We start from the raw sequence: 27,545 nt of genomic DNA, 5'->3' as shown, positions 1-27,545 counted from the left end.
TTACTAAACAATATTCTGTATTTTTTGATGATATATTAAACTATGAATGTAAAATAATGTTATTTAAATGTTAAATCAATATTTGACAAAGACACTGCTGTTAACTTACGAGAACTTTTATAGAAAAATTGAAACACAATAATATGGAAATTTCCTGTTTGAGACTTTATTCAGTTTAAACTGTGTTCAATTAATATTTATAATAATTGTATTATTTCGTTAAACTAAAAGTTTTTATCATGAATCTTTTTTAATATTTGTACAGCATAAAAAAATAAAAAATGTGCCATGAAAGATATTAAAATAATTGACATATTATTGATAACTCAGAATCTATATAATTATTTACTTATCTAAAATTACTCACAAACTCATATAATTAATTTTTTCAATTAAGCATATAATTAATTGATAAATAAAAATGTATCATAATAAATAACATAAACTTGTTTGTAATACACTATGAATACAAATTAATAATGAAACGTACATTTTATATATAAAATTTAAACACGCTGGTGAATGGTATAGAAATAGAAGATATAAGTTTACCTTACTCTTTAAAATATACATTGTAGTATTAGAGTATTACTATAAAATATAATGAATTTATTTTTATTCATTACCATAATATAACTCATGTAACTAATGTACCTACCATTAAGTAACTTAAAGCTTAGAATAGTAACTAAATTAATTAAACCATGATTTACACAATAATATAATATAATATACTTTTTATATAGTGTAATATTATAGTAGGTAAGTGTTAATAACAATGTTTTTGGTCGCAAGGTATGGCATCACTGCTGATATGCTAGGAAAGACCACACCACTCACCCGCAACCCACCCCGGATTATTAGTATAAGGTCTATGTTATGCCCATAGTTAATACAAGATTGGATGGGAAACGCCTATATCAGTTTCATACGGGGCCGCGTGATTTTTTAGAGAAGAGAGAACGCAAAGAGATAAAAACGATATGGGGCCTTTTATAAGGTTATGGCGAGGGGTAAACCACTATTGGTAATCAGTGTAAAAATGTTTGGAAATCTGTGGTAATCTTTGGAAATCTCTGGTAATCTTTGGGAATCGCTGGTAGCTTTTGGAAATTTTAGAATTAATTTTCAATACCGCAAACTTCAATAGACACATTTACACAATTAATCATATAAATTTGAACTGTACGAGTGAGTGCGTTGCTCTTGGTGTCAAGTACAACAACTTACATACACATCATGGTTACTCGAATGATTTATTTATCAGGGCACTTGCGTAAAATAATTTTTTGATTTTACAATAATTTTTATTTAATTTTATACATAACTGCAACGTATAAAAACATAGTATATTATGTCTATGGCAAGTTCAGACCTATCAAGAGACCACACCACCCACCCAAATACCCAATACCCAAATACATACATTATTTTGTTCCATAGATAATGTTATAGTAATAACTAAAAATTACTAATATAGTAATTAGAGTAATTAATAATTATTGCAAATCATTGTTATTATTATTAAAAAGTTTACTCATATTCAGGGTTCGGGACTTATAGCCCTAAAAAGCACTAAAATATGCGCTTATATATAACCCAATAAACCTAAAAATATGCACTAAAAATGAAAAAATATGCTCTAAAAATGAAAAAAAAAATCATTAAAAAAGGGATTAATTTCATATAAATATAATAAACATTGTAATTTATTTATAATTATTAATTAATAAAATAAATAAAAATAAAATCTTTACAAGATAAAATTATATATCATAGTTTTCGATTTATTGAGTTACTACACTCAAAACAAATTTTTGTAATTAATCGTTCAACATTTTAATTATTAATAGCTCGATTAATAGGTACATTTTGAACAGTAATATTATCCATCAATCGTTAAAAATCGTTAATTATGCGTTAAATATGCAAAAACCCCAAAATATGCAAAATAAAATTTCATATTTGAATTCTCCGTACTATAAAACGTATTTTTATATCACTCTGATATGTTTTATACATCGCATATAATGGGTATGCAAAAGCTATAAGTCCCGAACCCTGGTCATATTACATCATTCTGTTTTGTGTATTATTTAATAAAAATCAAAAAATATTTGTTAAGTATACTTTATCCTCGATTTTATCATAGTACCGAATCCTAGTGGACAACTAGACGTTTCTACTTCTAAATCTGCAGATTTTATTCTTTTTTAGTACCCCAAAAAAGTGCATGTCTGCTTTATTCATCTCTATATTGGATAAGAATTTGTTAAGGTTTTATATTAGGTAGTTAAGTATAATTATTATGGCATTTGTTCAATAATTATGTGGTTTAATCACAGACATAAAATTATTAGATAAATTAGGATATGCAATTGAAACAGTTACAATCGAAGTCACAATGTTCTTTTCTAAGAGGTGATTCAGTGGATATTTTAACTAATATACATAAATGTCACCCAAAGAAAACGGTTTGTAGCCTAGTAGATGATATATTTAATTACTGGGCGACAACGGGTGACAACGTCTTTTTTGTAAAAATGACGATGTTTGAAATTATTGTATAATTTATTTCACAATATTATTTCTCATGTTTTATCTTGTTATTTATTTATATATATATACGAGGCGTATTATTTTTTTAGTGAACGAAACGTTTTATAATATAAGATAATTTTGTTTGGTAATTTAAATTTGGAAGTACAAATAATTATTAAGAATGGAAAACCCATAGTCGTCCGGCGTCTCGACAAATATCCATAGACGTACAATATTATATGCCTATGCAAATATCTATAGATATCGAGATAAAAAAAATTGTTTTCGATTTTATTTTGGTTATTGTTCTCACTTTCTATAAACAAATACAAGCTATGTTTTAGCTACTTGTAAAGTCGTATTTATTTCACTCTGAACCTCGCTCTGAACCGTTTAACACGAGGTTTAACAGTATAAACGTCAAGCTCACGTTCAATATTATACGACTTTCGTCTTTTGGTAAGTAAAAAATATCTTAAAATTTAATATTTTATATTTTGAACTACCTCTACTGAATATAGTTTTTTCGAAATTTTTCGACCGTGTGATTTTTTACAGAAGAGAGAACGTAAAGAGAGAAAAACGATATTTTATAATCGCCTTTATAAGGTTATGAACAAAAACTGTTTTATTCAATAATAAAAATAACATGATGGCAGTAAAAATTATTCATATAAAATTGATTAATCCTACATATCATTTTTATTTAAAATTTCTTGAGTTTGTCTTACCAATTTTACCAATATTTAAATCTTGAATTTCAGTCACATAAACCAAAAATTCGTAAAATTTATAATAAAATGAGTGCAACATATAGAACATTACTCGACTGTTATATGAAGCCAGATTACTTAAAAAAAAAACACGATATTTCTGAAATAAAAAATCAAAATCCAATTCATTATCTTCCAAATGAGAAAATATATCTGAGAGGGAAATGTATGACTGATCTTTTAATCGATATTATTAAAAATAATGAAAAGGATGTGTGTATAAATAACTGCCTTAATTTTTATATTGAAGGAGCTCATCAGTTTTACAAACGATTTCAATTTAACTCCAGTTATATCAAATCATTGAAAGCATTAAGTTTCTTGGACCAATGTAACTTAATTACCAGTAGTATCAATTGCTCCAGATGCTACACATTTTGAATTAATATTAAATAAATTTAATAAAATTTGGATAAGGGAGTGGCGGTTACTAAAAAAACAATATTAAAGACTACAATAATGAAACAATTGCAATTTGTAAAACTGTGAAAGATATGAAAAAAGGGGATGACAGTGAGTTATTTCCCTTATTAAATAAATTTGTAAAATTGATTATAACATTGTCATACAGTAGCGTTGCTACTGAGAGAGTTTTTAGCACAATCAATTTAAATAAAACCAAATCTAGAAATAGGCTAGAAACCAAAAGTCTAAGCGGTATGCTAAACTCAAAAAATTTACTCTCAACAAATGAAGTACCTAATTGTCATGAAATGATTTATATACATTTAATTGTTTTGTTATTACTTATTATTATTTTTTATGTTTGGTTACATTGTTGGATCGAGGAAACTCCTAAATTGTTTTTTAAACTTTATTAAATTTTAATATATTAATCTATAAATCTATTATTATTTGAACCATTTATTTGTGAAACAACCAAGTCACAAAATATCACAAATTGAGATAATGAGTGGAATGTGTTATCAAATGATAGACGGATCACGTGTAAACATTTGTAAAATAAATATTCAATTTTAAGACTGTGGCACCACTGTAAATAATAAGTATATAAGAGAAACAACGGAAGTCCCTGGACTTAAGTTGTTTCTCTTCCACATCACGTTATGTACAACTGTTTATATGATTTTTACTGGTTATTAATTAATAATTATTGTGATTTGAACGTGGAACAGCAATTGATCTTCATGATGGTACACTTAAGTTCCTAAAGACAATCAAACTGAAACCAGAAAAAATTATAGGTCTAGGAGTGGATGGAGCAAGTTATCTTTATGGTCGTAATAATTCATTATATACTTTACTAAAATAAATTTCTTCTAAATTACAACCAATTAAATTAATTTCCCATTCATTAAATTCATGTTCATCTAAGGCAGCAGAAATCCTTTCTACTCATATTGAATATATGTTGAGAGAATCAGTGTCGTGGTTATCAGTTTATCACATAGTACACTGAGAAAAATAGAATATAGTAGATTATATCAAACAATTAATGGTGACTGACCAATACAAAAGCAATTGGTAAAATTATGTGCAACACGATGGCTGGCATTTTTATAACTACATCAAAGTTGTGGTTGATCAATGGTTAGAATTGAAAACATGTTTTAAATTTGCCTCAATATCACAAAAAGAAAAATGTCATACTGCCCAGACACTAGCTGAAATGTATAACAATGAGAATTTATTATATTTTGTATTCCTGAAACCTATTATAAGAGAAATTACAAATGTAAATCTTCAATTTCAAGCTAATAATGCAGATCATACTAAACCTTATGGAGAATTAAAAAATGTTATTATTATCAATCACTAAACGAATTATGAAACCAATTTTTTACGGGATGATGAGTATTCAAGTGCCTTAAGTAAAGAGAATGTAATGAAAGTACAAAAAACGTTAGAAAATCCTTTAGCTTTTCTACCTTTAAAAGCCATTGATTATGGACACTCGTTTGAAGTACTGGCACAAAAAAATACTATATCAAAGAATAATCTGAATCATATCAAAGAACCGTGTTTACACTATATGACTACCGTAATATGGGGTAACTTTGTCTCCGGGTGGTAACTTTGGCCCACCGTTGGAATTTTGAATACCTCTGTGTGTTGTGATAAGACATGTGACTATTATCAATGTGTTGTAGTGGTTTTCGATAGTATACAACACTGGTAACCGAATGTGATAACAGTTTTTATCGTTATCACTCGTGTTGCTATCAAAAAAAATTTGTTTGTATTCACGTGTTTTCAATGGAAAAAAACCACGTCTCAAAACTTTTGTTTGATTTGAAGTCAAAGAATCGTCTTTTTTTCGGTAAGTCTGGTATTATCTCATACATATAGTACTAATAAAGAATAAATCTTAAAATTTAAAAAAAAACCAAATGTGTTTTTGTAAACTTACATTTTGTAGCTTGGGGTAACTTTGTCCCGCTATTATTTGATAGTGATTAGCTAAAATATGATTTTTTTTTTTTACATTTTTTGTCATGTTTATGGTATAATTAGTCATTTTAGGCACTTAAGTTATACCTGCCTACTTGGTTTATATAGTGTCTCATCTGTCTTGTCTATTTTGCTTAACAGTAAACGATGCCGCGTAATCCAAAAAGATCGCTAGGTACGAGGGCGTACGCAAACTATACGCCGGCAACGTTACAGGCATATAAAGAGTAAGAGCTATAAAGTCCAAACAAATAACACAACGTAAAGCTTCCGAACACTACAAGATACCTAGGTCAACCATAAAGAATAAACTAAAAGCATTGCACAGTAATAGTGTTGGGCATCCCACAGCATTTACTCCCGCCGTGGAAGCTAGCTTCGCACAGCATTGCATGAAACTTGCCGATTTTGGTTTCCCATTAATCCCTTCGGACCTTAAGATGTGTGTAACTCGTTATTTAGATTGTAAGGGAGTTCGAGTTTCTCAATTTACAATTATAACAATATTCCAGGTGATGACTAGATTCGCGGGTTCTTAAAAAGAAATAAAGATTTATCGTTGAAAGTCAGTGCAAATGTTAAAAAAAGTCGTGCGAACATCACAACTGACGATATAAATGATTATATGGACCGTCTTGAACAAACCATAGCTGGTATTCCGCCCTCACGTATATATAACTATGACAAAACAAACCTCACAGACGATCCGGGAACAAACAAATAAAGTGATAAGTAAAAGAGGCTCTAAATACGTGGAGCGAATTTGCAATTCAAGCAAAAGTGCGATTTCACTTATGTTTTGTGGAAATGCTGAGGGGCATGTTTTACCAGTTTACGTTGTCTATAAAGCAGAATCGTTATGGACCACATGGACTGAGGGGAGTCCTCTCAACACAAGATATAATCGCAGTAAAAGTGGTTGGTTTGATTCCCATATTTTTGAAAATTGGTTTGTAACAACTTTTTTGAAAGAAGTACAGGGCGGAGGACCTAGTGCCTTAATTGGCGATAATTTAGCGTCACACATAAACGAACATGTGTTAGAATTATGTGATACTCATGACATTAAGTTTATATGTTTGCCACCAAACACCACGCATATATCTCAGCCACTCGACGTAGCCTTTTTTAGGCCAATGAAGGGGGCTTGGAGAGACATTTTGAGGCCTAAGAATACAGGACGAAGATTATCAAAAGGAAAAACATAGAGAAGTAATTTAAGAGCCTATTATTCTCACAATACGACCAGATGACAGCAGTAGTGATGACGACGATGAGGAAGACGACATATAATTTATTTGTGTAATATGTATATACCTACTTTAATTTAAATAATTTTATATTTGTGTTTCTTAAAAAATTTTTGTATGATTAAATTGTGATTCTTTTTAGAAATTAAATGTTTAATATCGGTATTTAAAATAGTTTATGCATCTTTTCCTAATTGTAACATCCATAAATGTGTTTAATATTATTGTAAGGTATATGTTGTATAGTGGTATGAACAATTTTAAAAAACGCGGCAAACGGGTTTAATAATCACTTGTTGAAAACGGCCACGGGGATCGCTGATATCAACGTTCACTTTTCGTAAGCTGGACTATAGGGCTTGGTATTATGCATTTGCAAATTTCAAATTTGCAAAACATTTGTCCGGAAAGCAAATAGAATAAATCTGATTCATTATAAATTTGTTTTTTGGTGTCTGGATTTGAAATTTAAAAGTTTTTTGCACATATTTAAGCATACCTACCAATCTATTTCCAACTTTTTTCATATATAATATATATGCATATTTTTAAAAATTTATACTGTATATTTTATCTTTTTAAATGTGATTTTTTTAAATTATTTATATAATAAATTCAATTTGTATATGTATAAAAATTATTAATACAGTTATGAAATTCAATTTTCTGTAAAAATATTTGTTTTTAAGGACAGCATTTAAACTAATGAAATTTAAAGACAAACACCATTATAAATATATTATACCTAACAACTTAACCGAATTAAAATAAGTTAACGGTGATAGATTTTTTGATATTTAAAGCATACTCATGATTTTTGTCCTCTATAAATTGCGAATAACTAACATATTTTTTTTTACATTAAAATGTCGTTTAAAGATAAAGATCTACACAGTCAAAGTAAAAAAATAGTGTATAGTGTTTATTTATTTTTTAAAAAACTATCGGAATCAAAAGAACTTGACGCCGATTTTTTCGAAAAACACAAGACATTACTGCTGAGGCTTGCGGAATATCGAAACGCTCCATTCAGCGTATTTGCTCAGAAGTGAAGAAAATTGATGAATTACCTGAGACGGGCCCTTCTTTTTCATCTCCACGTAAATCATACAAGCGGGCAAAGTATGTCTCAGAGTTGGATGATTTCGACAGTGATGTGGTAAGGAGGACAGTCCATGAATTTCATGATAGGGGTGAGTATCCTACATCACAATTAATACTCAATGCCGTTAAGAGCAAAATTAATTACTCAGGAAGTCTGAGTTCAATTAAAAGACTCCTTAGGAATTTAAAATTTTCATACAAAAAATGTAGTGACGGTCGTAAATTTTTGATGGAGCGTAACGATATAGTTGCGCTCAGATGTAAATTTTTAAGACAAATTTGTACAATGCGCCAAAATAAAGATTCTCGACCCATTGTGTATCTGGATGAAACATGGGTGAACCAAAATCATTCGAGGAGCATTGCATGGCAACATGATGATATGGTGGGTCCGAAAATCCCTACTGGAAAAGGTGGACGTCTTATAGTTGTTCATGCAGGATGTGCCAAATATGGGTTCATTCAGAATTCAAAATTGGTTTTCCGTAGTAATACTGGCAATTCTACGGATTACCACAGCCAAATGAATTCTGAAGTATTCAAATCTTGGTTCATCCAAATGTTGAACAGCCTTGAAGAACCGTCAGTGATTGTTATGGATAATGCATCCTATCATTCAACCCTCATCGATAATTTTCCCAAAAGTCATACGTGAAAAGCAGATGTGCAGGCTTGGTTGACCAAAAAAAAAATAATGATATTTTTGATTTAGTTCTTACTTGTACTAATAATTGTCAAAAATAAATAAATTCTTTAAATCGTCCACACACAAAAAATGGAAGAATGAAAAATGCAAGTCCACTTACTCGTACAGACCTAGAAAAGTTTTTTGGCCTTTGTTTATTCAGAGGTCAGTTAAAACTTCCAGTATTAAGAGATGCTTTGAGTTCCAATCCCTTATACTATCATCCAATTTTTAATGCAACAATGTCTGGTAGAAAGTTTGAAAAAATTTTGAGATCACTGAACTGTTCAGAAGGTGTAAGCCTGAACACCAGAGATAGATTGTATAAAGTTAATATTTTAATGGACAAACTAATAAAAAAATTTCAAGACAGTTTTAGTCCAGGAGAAGCCTTGTCCTTGGATGAATCTATGCTGCTTTGGCGCGGACAACTTATATTTAGGCAATATATTAAAAATAAAAAACTTAAATATGGTATTAAGTTTTATGAGTTATGCTCACCAGATGGCTATGTACTTAATATTGAAATTTATAAAGGAAAAAATGTTGAAGTGACAGGTAAATCAAAAATTAATGATTTGGTTTTAAGACTAGTTAAACCATACTTGAATAAGGGACATCATCTTTACATGGATAACTATTATAATTCAGTTCATTTATCAAACTTATTGTATAAGCAAAGAACACACACCACTGGAACACTTTGATCAAATAGAAAAAACAATCCTACATCAATTGTAAAAAAAACTTTAAAATTAAAAAGGGGAGATCATTATTTTGCAAAAAAAGACCAGTTTATGTCAGTCGTTGGAAGGATAAGAGAGAAGTGTTTTCTATAACTACTGGCCATCATCCTGAAATGGTTACTACATCTAATAGATTTTTTCAACAACAAAGTTTAAAACCTAAACATATTGTTGAGTATAATAGAAATATGTCCAGTATTGATAGAAGTGACCAGATGGTAAGTTATTATTCATCACCAAAAAAAACCATTCGCTGGTACAAAAAAGTAATTTTTCACTTGCTAGATATATCTATGTGGAATGCATATTATTTATATTTACTGCCCAGGGCGCCAGCACGGAGGGGCGCCAAACTGAAAATTATTTTTATTTATTTATCTTTTAAAACGCATTAACAATCTATACAATTTGAAATATTCATTATCTAATGTAGTTTTAATTGAAGATGCATCTTCAATTGTCTCATATAAGTCATATTTGTAGAATATAAGAATAATATAACAGTGCATCGATACCGCTGGTTTTAATGTAAAAATAATACACGGAACTATGGAAGCATACCACCGCATTTGTGTGTGTCAATAAAATATATAGATGGTCGTAATAATCATTATCTTATTATAATATTTACCTATTTATAAATAAAATCATATAACTAGACGATTAAGGTTAGATTCGTTAGAAAAACCGTGGCGGTAAAACCCATTCGGACCTTACGGTGAAAATACCGCAGAGTAAAGCGTAAATCAAAAAGACACAATTTTATTGTCTGACACACACAATTATTTATTCAATTTATTGTTTTCGACGAGCTCTCGCTCCGTACGGTCTGATGTGTAATGTCAAATACTCAAATGTATAAGCTAACAAGTAACTGCCAACCATAGGCGCCCGCAGAGGGGTGTAAGCTGGGGCCTTTGCCCCCCTGGCTTTTTCAAAATATTTTTTTTAATTGAATGTTTTAAGATAAATGACTATATACTATACAACAAATTTAAAATATAAAATAAGTTGTAATATAATAAAATATAATACATTTATACGAGTATAATAAAAAACGTTATTATTTTAAAACACCTAGTAAAATTATAATATTTATCCTCAAATCCTAATATTGCCCCCCCCCTAGAAAAATTTCTGTGGGTGCCAACAGGTAATCAATACTCATATGATCATATATTTTGTTTCGTAAATTTGTACATAGTATTTTGGTTTCTTTTTTACAATAAATTCCGTTTTAATTAATAAGTACCTAGTTAGTGAAACCAGAAACACAATATTCCTATATTATAGGCAGTGGTGGGCTGGTGGTGTGAAATAATATAATATTATTTGATTTGATATTTTATGTTAATGGATATACTTTGAATTTTGATAATTGATATGAATATATGATGATATATAATAATTAATATATGGCGCAACGGTCGATATAACGTGGTGAATCGCACATTCGCATATTTATTATTATGAAAATTAGTATTATTAACTTAACACGTTTTTCGCAGTATCTATAAATATGATAATATAAATTTAATATTATTTTAGTTGTACAATTTTATAAGTTAATAAAATAATATGTCTAACCTTATTACAATATTGTTATGATACAAAATACATGCTAATTTTATTTAACTTACTAAAAAACTTAATTTTAATACTACTCAAACTAGTCTTGGCCGGGGGGGGGGGGGTGTTAAGGGCGCCAAAACATGGTTTCGCCCAGGGCGCCGGCCTTGATGGCAGTCAATTAGTAAAGAACAAAAACATCAGAATAAGGACATCTAACCAACCAAGAAACACTTCAGTGGTATTGGAACATGTCCAAGAAAAAATACCTCATCCTCCAGGTATTATATTTTTATAATAATTATAAAAGTTTTAAATCTAAAAATTAGGAACATTATTTCAGGTTGGAAGAGAAAAGGATACTACTTAAGATGTAGACAATGTAAAAGCAGAAAACAAGTGAAACAGACTTCATGGAGGTGTAAGAACTGTCCTGAAAAATCGCCTTTGTGCCCAGGGCCTTATTTTTTAGATTATCATAGTGTTGCTTAGGTTTCTAAGACTGTTTTTCATCTATATGACTATTTTAGAACCTGGTTTTTAATTTTTTTAAATTTAATTTTACTTTTATTATGAGGTTAATTTTTTTTTTAATAATAGAAAAATACAGTGAGAAGAAGAAACTTAAATTGTGATAAAAATTGAAATTGTTATGTTTGCTTTGTTACTATTATTTTAAAAATTGTTTTCAGATACATTTTAAATTCTTATGTTTCTGTTATTAGTTTTATAATATATAGAGTATTGTTTTTATTACTTATAAAGTATTACAACTATTATATATCACAGCAGGTAAGCTAAAAAGTTTATTAAAATTTAATTTTGTTTTTTTAACAATAAAATTCATAAATGATACTATTTTTTCAAACAAGCTATAAAGTATTATGAGATTTAATTTTGTTTTTATAATAATAGAAAAATACTGTTAAGAGTGGACACTCATACAATAAATTGAATTATTTTTTTTTGTTTTATAAAATATTTTTTGAAAATTGTTTTTCAACCATTGATTTGTTGAAAGTTTTAGTTATCAGTTAATTAGCTAATGCAAAATATGTCTATTATATTTCCATAATTAATTAATAAATATAATTTTTGTGCATAAAAAAAAGTTTTTATCCTTTGAAATATTTTTAGCTATGATCTAGGGGCTACCTAATTATATTAGGGATTATAGTTTGCCATCAACAGTACATTTTGGTAAAAAAAGAAACAATAACATGCTATAGCATTCGTGCCCATGAACAACTTAAAAAAAAAAATTAAGTTGTAGTGGCAATAGCATGCTATAGCAGTCAAGTATTTTTTTTTTGCAAAAACGATTTATTTTTAGATACTGATCATTTGTATATCAATTTTATCAGTATTGGACAATTGAAACTTAATAAATTAAACTGATCCAATAAAAATGTTCCAAATAATAAAAACCATAGGCTTTATTTTGACAATTTCTATACATCAGTGCCATTAATGGAACATCTTTATGAAAGAGGTATATTAGGTTTGGGGACTGTTTGGCGAAATAGAGTTCCAAATAATCAACTTCCAGATGAAAAACAAATGAAGAAAGAAGAGCGTGGATTTATAGCAGAAAGAATAAGTTCTTATAAATCAACACCATTATCCATAACAACCTGGAAGGATAATAAAATTGTAACTTTGTTATCTTCATATGCTGGTGCTGAACCAAAAAGTATGTTGAAATGATTCGATCGACGAATTAAAACCAGAGTAGATGTGAACTGTCCTTTTGTTGTAAAGGCATACAATCGTTTTATGGGAGGAGTTGACTTGTTAGATGGTTTGATTGGTAGATACAAAATTAAGTTTCGCTCACAAAAATTGTATATTCGATTATGGTATCATTTTATTGATGTTTCCGTAGTAAATTCATGACTTTTGTACAAAAGGTGTCAAATTGAAAAAAATGAGCCAGTGAACATTAGCTAACTGGAGAGCAGAAATTGGTTCTACAATCACTAGTACAGGAGTTTGTACACCAACAAGAGGTAGGCGATCAAATTCTTTAGAAGTTCTTATGAAAAGGGTAAATAGAACCAGACCTACACATACACCTACCAAAGATTCCAGAACCGATAACACTGGTCATTTGCCAAGACCACAAGACAAAAGGGGACGGTGCAAGTTTTCTCAATGTAAGTGTTTCACATACCTAAAATGTACTAAGTGCAATTGTTATTTATGTATAGCAAGAAAGACTGGAAAGATTCAAAGACTGGAGTCTTTTCTAACAAAGTCTTTTCAAGTAATTGACATTCTAAATAAATTATAATTACCTAGTGATAGTTAATTGCAATGATAATTTATTTGTTTACAAAATATATGATAGGTTTGAAAGAAAGAAATCAATTATGATTACCTAGGTATAACACTAATATCGTTAAATTCAAACATATAATTTTTATATGATCATTAATAATCAAAATATTAAATTGGTTCTTTATAAAATACATAATATAACAATATTATATTACTTATATTAATACCTAAATATTTACAAGTAAATACAAGTAAAAACACTTGTCATTGTAGACATAGATAGCTGAATCATTTAAATTATATAATACAAATTACAGGTTTTCTAAAATCAAATTTTGTATTGCTTCTATTTATTATTTAAGGTATCAAGTAGGTATTTATTAGATTTTTTAGATTATTTCTTTTTACGTTTTGTTTAAATTATCGTATTTTTATTATATCTTACTATATCAGTAATTATTTTCATAAACATAAATAGATTATGTTTTAGACTAGTCTTAGGTATATTATAATTTTAATATTTATATTTGACCTATAATAGTGTTTTAAACTATCATGGGCCCACATGAGTTTCCTCAGTGGGGCCCAGTATGCATTGTATGAAATTGAAATTAAATGAAAATATAAACAAACTAATAGTTGACTACCTTATGGATATAAACACGTTGAGCGCCGAGGGGTTTTCGACTTGTTACTCAATTTGGCCATGAGTCCCAAATTTGGGTCTCAACAATATACAAAAGTAAATTTACGAGTACCAAATTTGGGTCTCACACTATCGGTATATTTAACAAGTGATTGCCAGATATGGGACTATTTTATCAGTATTTTTTTTATCGGATTCGAATTCTACAGTGTGACCACTTCATTTTGGTACTTGTAGCAACGGAATATGTTATTTATTTTATTTTTTATGAATTGTTTTCTATATAGTCCGGCCGCCGAGAAAACGCTACTGGGCGGCGACCAAAATTCGTCCGTTCTCACGCATCCCTACCACTAAACCCTCTAAAACGCTGGCCGCCGTTAACTCTGGCCGCCGACGCTGTCGCCGCCACCGTCGCGCAGCTGTTGCCGTCTACCGACGCCGCCGCCGACCGGGAAACGGTGACAGTGTATGTATACAGAGCGTACATAGTGTTTTCGATATTCCACGTTATTGAATACATACACGATACACAACATTTTTGTTTTTGTTTTTTCGAGCATACAGTTTTCGCGTGTTTTAGCAAACCGTTATATTTATTTTTTACGTTTTTTAAAAAAATACAACATGGACGACGAACATGTAACTGTATCTCCAGCTAAAAAAAATCCAAAAGGAAAAGTAAGTGTTTATATTACTATTTTCCTATTGAAAATTTTTAATTTTTAAACATATATTTTTTCTTTAGTTTATTGGCACTGGTCAAAGGAAAATTGTTATTAATCTCTACAAATATTTCGTTGAAAAACAGTCGGAAAATCCAGACAGCCCCCGATTGACCTACAGACAAATGCTATTAGAAATTTCAAAATCCTCGGGTATTGGACAACGTACAATACAAACAACATTGTCGGAGTACAAAAGACAAGGTACAGTTTCATCGCCTACCAAGGAAAAACATAAACCTACAGTAATTGAAAAAATCGACGAATTTGATAAAAACGCAATTAGGCAAAAAATTCATGATTTTTGGAGGAACCGTGAAGTACCAAAAATTAAAAAAATGTTGGTAGCCATTAATGAGGATGAAACATTGCCTAATATGAAACGTACGTCATTCCAGGCAGTGTTAAAAGATTTACAGTTTGAATACGTGAAAAAAAATCGTAACAGTGCACTTCTCGAAAGAAAGGATTTAATAACTTGGCGCCGAAGTTTTTTAACCAAAATAAAGCATTACAGAGCACAAAACAGACCAATATACTATTTAGATGAGACATGGGTAAACGCAGGCGAGACACACAGCAGGACATGGCTCGACACGACGGTCAAAACATCACGTGATGCATTCCTTAAGGGCCTAACTACAGGACAAAAGGAACCCTCCGGGAAAGGTAAGCGTCTCATCGTTTTACACATCGGGTCGTCAGATGGTTTTGTCCCGGGGGGCCTTTTATGTTTCGAATCGAAAACCAATTCAACAGACTACCACGACGAAATGAATGGTGATACATTCTATGAATGGTTTGTACGTATTCTGCCATTATTAAAAGAAAATGCCATAATTGTGATGGACAATGCCTCGTATCACTCGGTGAAGAAATGTAAAATACCAAACATGTCTTGGAAAAAACAAGAAATCGTAGATTGGCTTGAGAGTAGAGGTGAGATTGTTATCCATCCGATATGTAAAAATGATTTAATGAAAGAAGTGAGAAAATTAAAAGATACATACGACCAATACGTGATTGACGAATGCGCGAAAGACAATAAAAAACTCGTATTGCGATTACCGCCATACCATTGCGAGCTTAATCCGATAGAGCTCGCGTGGTCATCAGTAAAAAGTTATGTTCGGACACACAACAACACATTTAAAATAAAGGACGTACTTGAGCTGCTAAAAAAAGGGGTGTAACATGTAACACCAGAAATGTGGACCAATTTTGTCGGACATGTCATAAAGGAGGAAGACAAGTTTTTGAACCTTGATCATTTAAGTGATAAAGTAATGGACGGACAACCCGATGAAGAAGAACGTCATATCCTTACCATAGGAACAGGTGATACAAGTTCTTCGGATTTAGATTCAGATTAATTTCTTGTGGCTATTTAAATATTTTTATTTTGTATTTTTATATTTTTTTTTTGTTTTTTTTTTCTTAATTCATATTAAAATGTAATCTATGTTATGTACAATTACTAATTTTTGTTAGAATAACTAAATAAATGCGTATATAAAATACTGATGTTAAATACATATTATTTGTATTGTTTTTGTATACACAATAGGTACGCCTGACACCAGGTATTATTTTTTTCATAGTGTGTAACTTGAGCCGGTGTATACAACCACCGTTTACTGCTAAGCGGCGGCGGCTGTGAAATTAGCCACCGGTCGCTGCGTACTGAGTGGGGGAATTTACGGCGGCGACTAGGTGGTAGAGTGGGAGAAATTTGGGTACGATACCGCGGAGCTCGATCATTTGGATGCGCGAGCGAGTAGCGTTCTCTCGGCGGCCGGACTATAGTAATTTGTTTTACACATATTTTGTTTTTAAGTTATATTTAATTACTGATTTTTCGTGTTCAAAATTAATTTATGTTATATTAAATAATATAGAGATAACTTAAATCGTGTTTGTTGTCATTATCAATGATAATGTGACAATGATAAGAAATTGTAACCGAAAATTTTGTAATTTTGTATTTACCTATCCTAGCTACTACTTATTAGATTTTTTTTCTTGTTTTATAATTTTTATTTTTATTGCATAATAATAATGAATCCCTACGAAATTAACGAAATGTTGGATTCTGATTTTGATTATGACGATACGGATAAAGATCCAGATTATGAAGTGGATTCAGAATCAGATAATATCGAAGAAAATGGTAATGTTATTTAAATAAATATAATACCAACAACTAATACCTACAACTATACTAACAAAAACTATTACCTATAGTGCGTTTCACGAAATTAGAGACTCGATAGTGGCGCGACCGGTGGTAAAATATCGGTAGGGCTACTCAACATATGGACTAAATAGCGCGCGAACATCGAACAGCTGTACGGACCGTAGCTGCATACCTATCGACTCACCATTGTTGAGTATCTTGATTCAATATTGCTACTATTGCTACTATTGCTTACATACGGTTTTATAAACCACTGGATATTTTGATAACAAAATAATGATACCAGATCAATGATAATAATGTTGACACATACAACACATCGCACATGTTTATTTTGTATATCGACGTAATCGTGATTCACAATTAATTATCCTAACCAGTTGTGCCATTATCGTTTGTTTTACTGATTGCCATTTGCCCGCGTTATTTCAAAAACATAGTGTTTATTTTTTTTAATAATGGTACGTGTTGATATTCACTCGCAAACAAAAGAAACAATTTTTAACGTTTACAATTATTTTAAAAAATTGTCAAAAGACCAAACGCACACCGAAGTTGCCAAGTATTTTCACCAACCTCAACAAATTACTGCGGAAGCATGTGGAGTCAGTCTTAGCACAGTAAAAAGAATTACTAGTGGAGGTTTCAAATCGATGGTGAGTGCAGAACCAGAAGCTGGCCCTTCAAAGCCATCATTTACTTCTCCGCGAAAACAATATAAGCGAGCTAAATATGCAACGGACATTGACGACTTTGATGCGGATATTGTGCGGAGAACTATTCATGAGTTCTACGACAATCGTGAATATCCGACATCAACTAAATTACTGAGTAAGTACCATGAAAAAACTAATTATAAGGGATCCAAAACTTCTATGTGGCGAATTTTAAAGTCCTTACATTTCAAATACAAGAAATGTAACGATGTTAGAAAATTCCTTATGGAGAGGAACGATATAGTGGCAATGCGAGTAAAATTTTTACGAACAATGTGTAATTTAAGGCACAATAATGATACGCGCCCTGTCGTTTATTTGGACGAGACCTGGGTAAATCAAAACCACACTAGTGGATACATATGGCAGAACGAACAAAACTCCGAAGGGTTGAAGGTGCCTACTGGAAAAGGGAGTCGTTTGATTATCTGCCATGCCGGGTCAAGTTCGTTTGGATTTGTAGCAGGTTCGAAATTAGTGTTCCGTTGTCAATCTGGCACAAATGTAGACTACCATACCCAAATGAATTCGGCCATATTTAAAGAATGGTTCATTCAAATGTTGAAACATTTGGAAGAACCATCCATTATAGTTATGGATAACGCGTCATACCATTCCACTACAACAATAAATTACCCGAAGTCAAACGCCAAAAAATCTGACATTCAACAGTGGTTAACAGAAAAATGTATAGATTTTTCGTCGATTGAAACTGTGAGTGAGTTACGTAAACGGGTAAAAGCTGCAACGCCTAGGGAAAAGGAGTATGAACTTGATGGCATTGCTTTAGAAATGGGACATACAGTTGTACGATTTCCACCATACCACTGTCAGTATAATCCCATCGAGCTTATATGGGCTCAAATTAAAAATAAAGTGGCAGAATTGAACACCACTTTTAAAATTGCCGATGTCGAAAAACTGGTAAACGAAGTCATAGACTCAGTAACGGTCGATGATTGGAAGCGTTGTGTCAAGCACTGCGAACAATTGCAGGAATCAGATTATATAAAAGAAGGGTTACGGGACGAGATTTTAGAACCAATTATTATAACTATAAATCCTGATGAAACTAGTGACAGTGAAGATGACGACGAAGACTTTTAATTCTATAATTTTTTTTTTATATGTTATAACTTTTTTTTTTATATAAATATTTTTGAAACCTAATAAAAATGAATACAATTTAAATTGTTATTGGATACTTGTTTGTATTAATTATTTATAGTTAGTATTATTAATTAAGGTTGTGAATGATTTAGAGGTACGATATTAATATTATGAATGAAAAATCAAAAATACACTCACATATAAAAATGTTAAATTCATACGTACATATTATGAAAATGTACATATAATTTTAAATTTCCCGCGCAAGTCGAAAGTTTGGATGACACTGAAATTCAAATTTTTGGCCACCGGTCGCGCCACTATCGAGTATTTTAGTAATAATAAATGGAGAAGTTGAAAGACGATGAAATTGAGTTGTTCTTGGACTTTGAAACACCAAGTGACTCAGAAGTCAGCTTTTGTGATAGTGAAGACGATGATAGTGATGCTGAGAATAATAAAAACAAAAATGATGACCAGGAAGATAATATTGAAAAATTAAATTTATTGCCTCAATATATTAACTTCTTAGGGGATATGAACAATGATATAAGGTTTGAAAATAATAATCCATCTAATGAGCCTGATGGCTTTGTAATAATCGACGAAAATGATGTACATGATTTTGATAGTTTTTTTAATAACATAATACTCCAAACACAAACAGATAGTAATGTTAGCAAACAAACTATACCAAAATCTGATGTTGCTGCTCAAAACAATTTAGTCTCACCCACACAAACATCTAACCAAATTCTAGTCACTAACAAAAAAAAAAAGAAAAACTCCATCAACCGATTCTAAAAGTAAAACTAAGTTTAAAAAATCTGCTTTACTAAAAATTAACAATAATAAACATAATTGTTTACCTGTCAAGAAAAAAATACAAAACAGACAAAATGGTTTCCTGGTAGGGATAATAATCATACAAACTCCATACCTACTTGTACTAGCAATAAATTAATTAATATAAATGTAAAAGAAACTACTCCTTATTCTGTTTTTATACAATTATTCACTGAATCTCTTTTTGAAAAAATAAGAACTGAAACAATAAAATATGCTGTTCAAAATGGAAAAGAAAATTTCAACTTATCTATAAAAGAATTGAAAGTGTTTTTTGCAATCAACATAGCAATGACATATATAAAATACCCAAATGTAAGAATGTATTGGTCTTCTCAAGAGGGGTTGAGAATGAACCTTATTGCTGATGCTATGACTTATAACCGGTTTGCCGAAATTAAAAGGTTTATTCATTTTGTAGACAATTATGAAAAACCTCAAGTAGTGACTGATAAATTTTGGAAAATTAGACCAGTTTTAGACATTTTACACAATTCTTTTCATTCAGCTATATCAACTAGTCAAAATATAGCCATTGATGAAATGGTGGTTCCTTTTAAGGGTAGGAGTTCATTAAAACAATACTTAAAATCAAAGCCTAAAAAATGGGGATTTAAAATTTGGGTTCAAGCCGGAACCAATGGATATGTACATTGTTTTGAGCTTTATCAAGGTGCCTCGAAAGACAAAAAATCACTTTTTGGTCCAATAGGTGATACAGTTTTGAAATTGTGTCATTCAATACATGGTGAAAACCATAAACTTTTCATGGATAACTTGTTTACTACTGTAATGTGATACTCCAGTTTGTCCAGAGTGCATGGAAGACTTCCATAGAAAATAAAGAATAAACTATAATATTTTTTTTTTTACTTTGTTTTGATATTTGTTGGGTAACATTTACTAATGTTTTTATGTTTATTTTGTGCAATTTAGTTATTGTTTACTATTTTTATTATTATATTATCTTCATAAGACATATTACAAGTTATTATTTTAATTTTATACAGAGTATGAAAGAAGTTTTTCATTTATTTTTATTTTGTTAGTAACATATTTTTTATTTTATGCATATATTAATTGTATTACTATTATTCTTAATCTATTTATAATCACAAGCTGTGAAAGATTTAATTTTTATTTTATACAGGGTATGTTCAAAAGCTGTGAAAATATTGTTTTTATTTCATACAAATTGTTATTATTTTATGTTTGGATTACATTAAATATTCAAACATCTTTATAGTTATTCAAGTTGTAGATATCCTAGATATTCCAGGGGGCATGTCCACCTCCTACCCAATATATTTACCTTAAGTATATAGTTAATGTGTATTTAATAATTTTAATTTGTCAAAATTTAATATGTATTAATTATAAAAATGCATTTAAAAAAAAGTTGTTCCAAATATGCACAGAGGTATCATATGATAACGGGGTTGTAATCTATCTTCACGACATAAGGGTTGGTCCTAGATTTTTTTAACTATTTTTCTCATTATTTACGGCCCAAATTCTATATAGGAGGTTTTTTTTTTGAAAATCTAAAAAGTCCTGCATGAAGAGGTTAAGTACTATAGTGCGTTTCACAACAACTGCGACTCGACGGTAGCGCGACTCGTGGCGGTTTTGTCTCAAACCAGGGGCTCTCAATCTAGGATAGGAAATAAATAGCGTGCGTTTTTTCGAAACAAATGGTAAGAGCAGCTGGGTTATGGGTATGTTTATTTTATGTACCGCTATTGTGTATGAGTAGGTTTGATACTCCCATCGACCCCATGCGTAGGAATGTATTCAAACAACAACCCCTGTTGCAGCAATAGTTGCCATCCAGATTCCAGACTCCAGTGTGTAGTGCGTATTGTTGTACTGTTGTTCGTTGTTGACTATTCATTACGCATTACTTACGTATTACGTCTGTGCGATTTATATATTTTTTTAAATATAGTTAATTATTTATTTAAAAATGTCTTACCATTCAGTAGATATTCACTCTCAAGCTAAAAAAATGGTTTTTAGTGTGTATTCGTATTTTAAAAAATTATCTAATGACTCGTCGAATCCTGAAGTAGCAAATTTTTTTCGACAAGCGCAACAAAAGACTTCTGAAGCATGTGGTATCAGCATCGGCAGTGTTAAAAGAATAACATCGGAAGGCTCTAAAGCCCCTTTGGATCCAGAAACTGAAGGACCGAAATTTACCTCTCCTCGTAAAACATTCAAACGAATTAAATTTGCTACAGATATTGATGACTTTGACCAAGAGGTTGTACGACGGACGGTCCACGAGTATTATGATAAAGGTGAGTTTCCTACATCCATAAAAATTTTATCTAAATTTCAAGAAAAAACTGACTACAAAGGTTCTAAAACGTCGATGTGGAGAATTTTGAAGTCATTGAAATTTAGGTACAAAAAATGCAATGACGGCCGTCGATTTCTGATGGAGAGAAACGATATTGTCGCTATGCGTGTACGGTTTTTGAGACAAATGGTTAATCTCCGTAAAAACAATGATGTTCGACCAGTTGTCTATTTAGACGAAACATGGGTGAACCAAAATCATACACGGAATTACATTTGGCAAAATTCGGAGGGTAAAGAAGGATTTAAAGTACCGACAGGCAAGGGAGATCGGATTATTATTTGCCACGCTGGTTCGAGTTCATTTGGGTTTGTGAATAATTCAAAATTAGTATTTCGCTGTAAATCGGGTCCATCTGAAAACTATCACTCCCATATGAACTCTGATATATTTAAAGACTGGTTCATACAAATGCTCAACAATTTGGAAGAGCCATGTGTCATAATTATGGATAATGCATCATACCACTCTAGTCTTGTTGATAATTATCCAAAGAGTAATGAAAAAAAAATCAATGTCCAAAAATGGCTACAAGAAAAGGGAGTTCAGTTTTCACCCTTGGAAACGTTGCCGGAGTTACGAGAGCGAGTCAAGCAGTTAATACCACATGAAAAAAAATATGAGCTGGATAAGATTGCGTTGTCAATAGGTCATGAGGTGATACGGCTACCTCCGTATCACTGCCAATATAATCCTATAGAGCTAATTTGGGCGCAAGTAAAAGGAAAAATCGCTGAAGAAAATACGAGCTTTAAAATCGCGGACGTCGAAAAATTGGCTCATGATGCATTGGATTCCGTAACAGTTGACGACTGGAAGAGGTGTGTGACACATTGCAATAAACTGCAAGACGATGATTACGTCAAAGAGGGCTTACGTGACGAAATTTTGAAACCAATTATCATGACAATAAATCCAAAGATAGCAGTGAAAGCGAAGATGATGACTATTAATAAAAATATATATATACATATTTATACAAACCTAACCATATGTAAATATCATGTTAGTATACAAATAAATCGTACACAAAGTTTGTATCTTCATTACTCAATGATTTATGTGTTTTATTGTCTAGTCAATTTTTAAAATTCTTTATTTATTAAAGTGGTAATTAAAGACAATTATCAATCATGGTATTAATTGTTTAATATGTTATCTACCAAACTGTGTACCAAGAAGTTTTTACCCGTGGATAGATTTTATTTTCTATATATTACAGAGAAATATATAGTATGATACAGGTACTTATATTAATTTTGTAAGTATATTCATATGATACTATAAAAGTATAAAATACAAATCATTGTTGTAGTAAATTTACAAATACAATTGTAATATTTTTACAAAAACTCAATTTATATTCCCTCTTGGCTCTTACACATGGTCTTACTAGTTACTATAGTATAAGACCTGTAAATCTATAAGCTCCCAAAATTTCAAACGCTATTTGTACCTAAAGTTTGGACCACAGAATAAAACTGGTACTACGCTCGTAACATTTGAAAAACCGCGGTAACTTATAAAGAATATTACTACCGTTTCATGATGGAATTAAATGTTACTAACTTCCTATTGTACCTAAAATAAAATGGCTGACTGATTTCATTTTTGTCCTATGCTGCCAATGTAATTTGTTATCAGTGTCCATTCCGTTTTATTCTGTGCTAGTTGAGAGGATCGTGTAGGTATTAAATATTAATTATATTATAAGCAAACCGTGTAAATCCGTGTTACGCATATACGTATAATATAATTATATATACGTAACATGTTCGTTGTAATTTTTGTTTTTAATTTAATATAAGTTGGAAACAACACTTTACGACATTACCATCATGGTAGAAAAGTGTTGTGTTACCGGTTGCTGTTCCCAACGTGAATATGAATTCGGGACTAAAATTAGTAATTACATAAGTATGTACATTGTTATTCAATACTGAAAAATATTTCTTGTTATTTAATAAATATAACATGTAGGTATACACAAGTGTAATATTTTATATTTTATATTTACAAATAGGTTTCCAAAACAAAAGGATTTAAGCGACAAATTGGTGGCAGCATTAAATAAAAAGTATTTATTTTACCCATCCATCCATACAAGAATTTGTAGTAGACATTTCAAGATTTCTGATTATACAACTGCTTAATGAGATATTGTATCAGGCTACTGCCGTTTCTATTGCGACAATAGGTAAACATATAGTAGTTATTTAATTTTCATTACATAGAGTTATTAAGGTTGCTATATTTTATTTACATTAATGAATAGAACTTGAACATAGTTATTGTAAGCATACATCACCAATCACATCAGTTGGAGATGAACTTTTGGATCAGCCTACTGTCTTGTTAGGTAAACATATATTTGAATTGTATTATTACAAACCAATGTAATTTAAAATTTTGAAAATGTTAACAGTACATGAAAAATTACCAGATATTTACATTGAAGAGGCTTTATCTACAAAAAAAGATTTTGAATCGATGCCTACTAAAAGCAGTACTCCTTTAAGGTAACTATTATAATTATAAACAGTTAAAATTAAACTGGTACTTATTATATACTGAGATATGTTCATAGGCGGATATTTTATACTATAACTATGAAAAATGTTTAATACTTTTGGGGGGGGGGGGAGCTTTCAATCTGTTTTGGTGGGGCTAAGCCCCCCCCCCCTAATCTCCGCCTATGGATATGTTGCCTATGAGCTTATACTATTGCTAATATAAAATATATAATATAAAATACTGTTTCTGATCATTTCAATGCATTGTTTCTTGAATCCGCACTAGCTAGGACATAGGCACATGAATTATGGTACACATAAATGTATATTTTTTTAGAAAAAGAAAACTGATGCGGTACTGCGGTGATTTTAAAGAAGAAGATTTGGAGACACCTCGAAAAAGAAAATTATTTTGGAATACATATCAGCGTACTCTACTCAAAATAAACATAAAAAAATAAAGTTGCTCAAACAGAAAAATCTCCGGCTCCAATTAAAAGTGGATACTTTAAATAATTTGGTTGCTGACTTGCAAAGAAAAAATAAAATATCTGCTAACTGTTCTTATTTGTTAAAGGTATACAGATCATAATATTATACAGTCAGGTTTATGTCTACTCGTATATTATAAATTAATCATTGTTTAGACCACAGCTGGGCAAGTAAACCAATTTTTTTAACTAGTTTAAGTTAAGTTATACTCATAGAATAAATAACTAAATTAAGTTAAAGTTAATCTGATACTTATTATATACTGAGATATGTTCATAGGCCGATATTTTATACTATAACTATGAAAAATGTTTAATACTTTTGGGGGGGGGCTTTCAATCTGTTTTGGTGGGGCTAAGCCCCCCCCCCTAATCTCCACCTATGGATATGTTGCCTATGAGCTTATACTATTGCTTATATAAAATATATAATATAAAATACTGTTTCTGATCATTTCAATGCATTGTTTCTTGAATCCGCACTATAGTTATTTAATTTTTAATTATTAATTTTCATTACATAGAGTTATTAAGGTTGCTATATTTTATTTACATTAATGAATAGAACTTGAACATAGTTATTGTAAGCATACATCACCAATCACATCAGTTGGAGATGAACTTTTGGATCAGCCTACTGTCTTGTTAGGTAAACATATATTTGAATTGTATTATTACAAACCAATGTAATTTAAAATTTTGAAAATGTTAACAGTACATGAAAAATTACCAGATATTTACATTGAAGAGGCTTTATCTACAAAAAAAGATTTTGAATCGATGCCTACTAAAAGCAGTACTCCTTTAAGGTAACTATTATAATTATAAACAGTTAAAATTAAACTGGTACTTATTATATACTGAGATATGTTCATAGGCGGATATTTTATACTATAACTATGAAAAATGTTTAATACTTTTGGGGGGGGGGGGGGGGAGCTTTCAATCTGTTTTGGTGGGGCTAAGCCCCCCCCCCTAATCTCCGCCTATGGATATGTTGCCTATGAGCTTATACTATTGCTAATATAAAATATATAATATAAAATACTGTTTCTGATCATTTCAATGCATTGTTTCTTGAATCCGCACTAGCTAGGACATAGGCACATGAATTATGGTACACATAAATGTATATTTTTTTAGAAAAAGAAAACTGATGCGGTACTGCGGTGATTTTAAAGAAGAAGATTTGGAGACACCTCGAAAAAGAAAATTATTTTGGAATACATATCAGCGTACTCTACTCAAAATAAACATAAAAAGATAAAGTTGCTCAAACAGAAAAATCTCCGGCTCCAATTAAAAGTGGATACTTTAAATAATTTGGTTGCTGACTTGCAAAGAAAAAATAAAATATCTGCTAACTGTTCTTATTTGTTAAAGGTATACAGATCATAATATTATACAGTCAGGTTTATGTCTACTCGTATATTATAAATTAATCATTGTTTAGACCACAGCTGGGCAAGTAAACCAATTTTTTTAACTAGTTTAAGTTAAGTTATGCTCATAGAATAAATAACTAAATTAAGTTAAAGTTAATCTGGTACTTATTATATACTGAGATATGTTCATAGGCGGATATTTTATACTATAACTATGAAAAATGTTTAATACTTTTGGGGGGGGCTTTCAATCTGTTTTGGTGGGGCTAAGCCCCCCCCTAATCTCCACCTATGGATATGTTGCCTATGAGCTTATACTATTGCTTATATAAAATATATAATATAAAATACTGTTTCTGATCATTTCAATGCATTGTTTCTTGAATCCGCACTATAGTTATTTAATTTTTAATTATTAATTTTCATTACATAGAGTTATTAAGGTTGCTATATTTTATTTACATTAATGAATAGAACTTGAACATAGTTATTGTAAGCATACATCACCAATCACATCAGTTGGAGATGAACTTTTGGATCAGCCTACTGTCTTGTTAGGTAAACATATATTTGAATTGTATTATTACAAACCAATGTAATTTAAAATTTTGAAAATGTTAACAGTACATGAAAAATTACCAGATATTTACATTGAAGAGGCTTTATCTACAAAAAAAGATTTTGAATCGATGCCTACTAAAAGCAGTACTCCTTTAAGGTAACTATTATAATTATAAACAGTTAAAATTAAACTGGTACTTATTATATACTGAGATATGTTCATAGGCGGATAATTTATACTATAACTATGAAAAATGTTTAATACTTTTGGGGGGGGAAGGGGCTTTCAATCTGTTTTGGTGGGGCTAAGCCCCCCCCCTAATCTCCGCCTATGGATATGTTGCCTATGAGCTTATACTATTGCTAGTATAAAATATATAATATAAAATACTGTTTCTGATCATTTCAATGCATTGTTTCTTGAATCCGCACTAGCTAGGACATAGGCACATGAATTATGGTACACATAAATGTATATTTTTTTAGAAAAAGAAAACTGATGCGGTACTGCGGTGATTTTAAAGAAGAAGATTTGGAGACACCTCGAAAAAGAAAATTATTTTGGAATACATATCAGCGTACTCTACTCAAAATAAACATAAAAAGATAAAGTTGCTCAAACAGAAAAAT

The 27,545-nt window shown here is 30.5% G+C and overlaps 2 protein-coding genes and 1 pseudogene across 2 annotated transcripts; all 3 read left to right on the top strand.

Moving 5' to 3' along the window:
* The first annotated feature begins 5,873 nt into the window (after positions 1-5,873).
* LOC107171282 (uncharacterized) lies at positions 5,874-6,934 on the top strand (annotated as a pseudogene).
* Positions 6,935-16,813: 9,879 nt separating this feature from the next.
* Positions 16,814-18,751, top strand: LOC107171283 (uncharacterized). The gene is made up of 2 exons (XM_089215064.1): positions 16,814-16,901; positions 17,466-18,751. Exons 1-2 carry the CDS (start codon positions 16,814-16,816, stop codon positions 18,749-18,751), a joined length of 1,374 nt encoding a protein of 457 aa, XP_089071190.1.
* Positions 18,752-21,314: 2,563 nt separating this feature from the next.
* On the top strand, positions 21,315-23,079 carry LOC107171284 (uncharacterized). The gene is made up of 3 exons (XM_089215063.1): positions 21,315-21,318; positions 21,670-22,892; positions 23,074-23,079. Exons 1-3 carry the CDS (start codon positions 21,315-21,317, stop codon positions 23,077-23,079), a joined length of 1,233 nt encoding a protein of 410 aa, XP_089071189.1.
* Positions 23,080-27,545: the final 4,466 nt, after the last annotated feature.

The sequence above is a fragment of the Diuraphis noxia genome, unplaced genomic scaffold (genome assembly GCF_037042655.1).
Source record: "Diuraphis noxia isolate RWA-SAM2 unplaced genomic scaffold, SU_Dnox_SAM2 contig0001, whole genome shotgun sequence".
Taxonomy (NCBI): domain Eukaryota; kingdom Metazoa; phylum Arthropoda; class Insecta; order Hemiptera; family Aphididae; genus Diuraphis; species Diuraphis noxia.
Note: the sequence above shows the minus strand (reverse complement) of the source record. Positions and strands in the feature narration are given on the sequence as shown.